Source organism: Silene latifolia, chromosome 3 (genome assembly GCF_048544455.1).
Source record: "Silene latifolia isolate original U9 population chromosome 3, ASM4854445v1, whole genome shotgun sequence".
Taxonomy (NCBI): domain Eukaryota; kingdom Viridiplantae; phylum Streptophyta; class Magnoliopsida; order Caryophyllales; family Caryophyllaceae; genus Silene; species Silene latifolia.
The window spans coordinates 101,009,410-101,012,978 of record NC_133528.1 but is presented as its reverse complement, the minus strand read 5'-3'; the positions used below and the strand labels follow the sequence as shown (position 1 = coordinate 101,012,978).

Genomic DNA, 3,569 nt, shown 5'->3' with positions numbered 1-3,569 from the left:
TTCACATAAGTAACCACCTTAACAGACGAGGAGTGGACTCAGTAGTGAGCTGCTCCAGCTAATCTTAACCTGGCGTGAGGTGACCTCAACTCATTGTGAGCTACCTAGGGCTTGCTTGGACCCGTCTTGAGCTGGTGTGAACTAAAGTTGAGCTATCCGGGACATGATTGTGCCATGATGCGAGCCTTAGATGCTTCCAAAAGAGCAAGAAAACGTGGGTGGTGACAACTTGCTCAAGCGATAAACCGGCATATATCTTAAATTCTCATTCAAGACGGTATGATTCGTTATAAGTTTAAGACGGGTTAAATATTACCAGTTTTATATATAAAACAAATATACTACTTTTCTTATGCACTCTTATTTACACAAGTGTTATGTACTTGACCCGTTTTAACCTTAAACGAATAATGCTTCTTAAGGGAGACTTAGTGAGCCCATATATATATATATAAATATGAATTGAACTCTTGAAGTCTCTAACCTAGTGCTGTATTAACCCGTTTGTTACTCGGACTGGATGCCAGAACTCGCAAAACAAAAAGGCCTAGAGAACACCTCAAAAAAAAAAAAAGGCCTAGAGAAACCCTAACGAAAGAAAAGCCGTCTCCATATAAAAACCACCCACACAAAATCCATCGCCTCTCGCGAAACCCAGTCTTACAACACAAAAGAAAGGAAGAGTAAGAAAGCAAAAAAGCAGCAGCCATGGGAGAGCAGCTTCACCTGAAGGGCACAATGAGGGCACACACAGACATGGTGACAGCCATAGCAACACCAATAGACAACAGCGACATGATAGTGACAGCATCAAGGGACAAGTCAATAATCCAATGGCATCTGACTAAGGAAGATAGGACATACGGTGTACCACGACGTCGTTTAACAGGACACTCACACTTTGTTCAAGATGTTGTCCTTTCATCAGATGGTCAGTTTGCTCTTTCTGGTTCATGGGATGGTGAACTCCGTCTTTGGGATCTTGCTGCTGGTACCACTGCTCGTCGTTTTGTTGGACATACTAAAGATGTTCTTTCTGTTGCTTTCTCTATTGATAATCGTCAGATAGTCTCTGCTTCTCGTGACCGTACCATTAAGCTCTGGAACACTCTCGGTTTGTTTTTCTTCTTCTCTTACACATACGGAGTTTATTCATTTCTGACTTTTTATGTTTGGGGTCTTTATCTGTTTTAGTTGGTCTCACCATTTGAACATGTTGGTTGACTATATATGCCCGTCTTAAACAAGAATTTCATTTTTGCTAATGTTTTTGCTGTAACTGTTCTTCTGTTCTATTTGAATTCGAATTAGTGCACATGTCATCTCTAGTTTAATGAATCACAGCAGCTGTGGTTTACTATCTTTTTAACTTGCCTATTTACTTTGTTTTATTCTCCCTCCGTTATCTCCAAAGTAAAAGTGTCAAGAAACCATCTCAACCAAAACTCGAACTAAAAGTGCCCATGATTCCAACCTTGATGCGGAGTATTTTATAGCAGTGCCAACGGCTCCTTTGTATAATGCTTTGTTAATTTCTTGGGTAGTACTGTATTAGATATGCTCTTCGCTGTGTGGTTTGTATGCTATGAGGTGTCCAAGTTTTTAATCTTGTCTTAAGTTTATGGTTTTCATGTGATATCTGGTCAGACATTTAATTTAATTAAAAGTTCCATGCCACATGATATAGGTGAGTGCAAGTATACCATCCAAGAGGCTGATGGTCACAATGACTGGGTTAGCTGTGTGAGATTCAGCCCTAACAATGCGCAGCCAACAATTGTATCATCTTCTTGGGACAAGACTGTCAAAATATGGAACCTGACTAACTGCAAATTGAGGTCCACCTTGGCCGGCCACAATGGTTATGTCAACACTGTTGCTGTTTCTCCTGATGGCTCCTTGTGTGCCAGTGGCGGGAAAGATGGTGTAATTCTTTTGTGGGACTTGGCTGAGGGCAAGAAACTTTACTCGCTTGACGCAACCACTATTATCCATTCTCTTTGCTTCAGTCCAAACAGGTACTGGCTCTGTGCTGCCACTGAAAGCGGTATTAAGATTTGGGACTTGGAGAGCAAGAGCATTGTTGAGGACTTGAAGGTTGATTTGAAGACTGAGGCTGACAATTTGGATGGAGCTGCTTCAACCACATCAAAGAAGAAGGTAATCTTTCTGTTCTTCTTTACAATTGTATCCACTGGCAGATGTACCTTATAAGAAACAAGGTCCTCCGGGACGTTTAATATTTTGTGGAACAAAAGCCAAATTTCTATTGTGCAAGGTAATATAGGGTAGGTATTGCTGCTTTAATGCTTTATTGTCCGCTAGACCTTTGCTACCAATTGGAGTAGTTGTGTTTACTCCCCTCCGTCCTGGTCATTTGTTTATCTATTCATTTTTGGGTGTCTAACTCATTTCTTTCGCTTTCTATTTTGGAAATGTTTTTTTAAGGGTAACCTATTGTTCACCTGTCACTCAATAACAATATCCACAAATGGCCCCCTCCTCTCTCCTTGGTCTTTATGCCAAATTCATAGGTGAACAAATGATCGGGACGGAGGGATACGTACTCTTTTGCCGGGCCATAATTAGTTTCCCATGTTTTTGAACTGATATAGATTAGATCATTTGTACTGTTTTTTGAATTGGAACTTTAGGATCGTTTTTCATTTATGTTCATTTGCAGATAATCTACTGCACAAGCTTGAGCTGGAACGCTGATGGCAGCACTCTGTTCAGCGGATACACAGACGGTGTCATTAGGGTCTGGGGAGTTGGCCGCTACTAGAAAGTAGGGTATTTTGTGCCTAATGACAATTATCTTCTTGTATTTTCATTTGCTTGTAGGGTTCAGTCGGATATGTCAGGCAAAATCTCTTTAGATTTTATGTCCAAGGCTGTAAGCCTCTTTTTGATTTAGTACTTTTTTGAGTCTGAGATTGGGTATTGTAACCTTTATTGTGGTATTTAGTTTCGTATTTTATATTGAAGGCTACTCTTTCTGTCTCAACTCTTTCTGTTTCGAATCTCAATGCGCTGCTTCCAGTAATACGTATGCTAGAATTATCTGTGCTATGTAAGTTGTAAGGATGTGTGATGTAAGGTCAGTTTAATTTGGGATAATTCCGAGGATAGGAACTCAATCCCATGATGCGAATGTCTGCTTTTGAGTTTCGGCCTTGCTTATTTCGTTAGGAACTCAAATCTCTACTTTCTGTTTGTTTTTCATTATAATGTTCTCATTTTGATTGTGAATAAGAGATGTGAATTTTGATGTGAATAATGGTTTAGTTGTGATCAATGTAGTTTAGTTTTGAAATTGAAGAATGTGATACCCTTCAGTTTGACGAATATGATGCAGAAGTTTGATGAATATAATTCTGTAAAAGAGTAGTATTTTTAGTTTGTCGAGTGTCCTTGAGTTTTTTTTTTGACAACAATAAACTGTAATCGAAAGAAAAACCAGTTACAATACAAATGTAGGAGTACTTGAATCATTTAGACTAGTAGAAAGCCAGGTACATTTAGACTAGTAGAAAGTCAGGTACTCGAACTAAGAGTACAAGAGTATT

The 3,569-nt window shown here is 39.3% G+C and overlaps 1 protein-coding gene across 1 annotated transcript; it reads left to right on the top strand.

Moving 5' to 3' along the window:
- The first annotated feature begins 581 nt into the window (after positions 1-581).
- On the top strand, positions 582-3,007 carry LOC141647799 (small ribosomal subunit protein RACK1-like). Its single transcript, XM_074456132.1, has 3 exons — positions 582-1,114; positions 1,688-2,160; positions 2,684-3,007. The coding sequence occupies exons 1-3, from the start codon at positions 709-711 to the stop codon at positions 2,783-2,785; spliced, it is 981 nt and encodes a 326-aa protein (XP_074312233.1). The 5' UTR covers positions 582-708; the 3' UTR covers positions 2,786-3,007.
- The last annotated feature ends 562 nt before the right edge of the window (positions 3,008-3,569 follow it).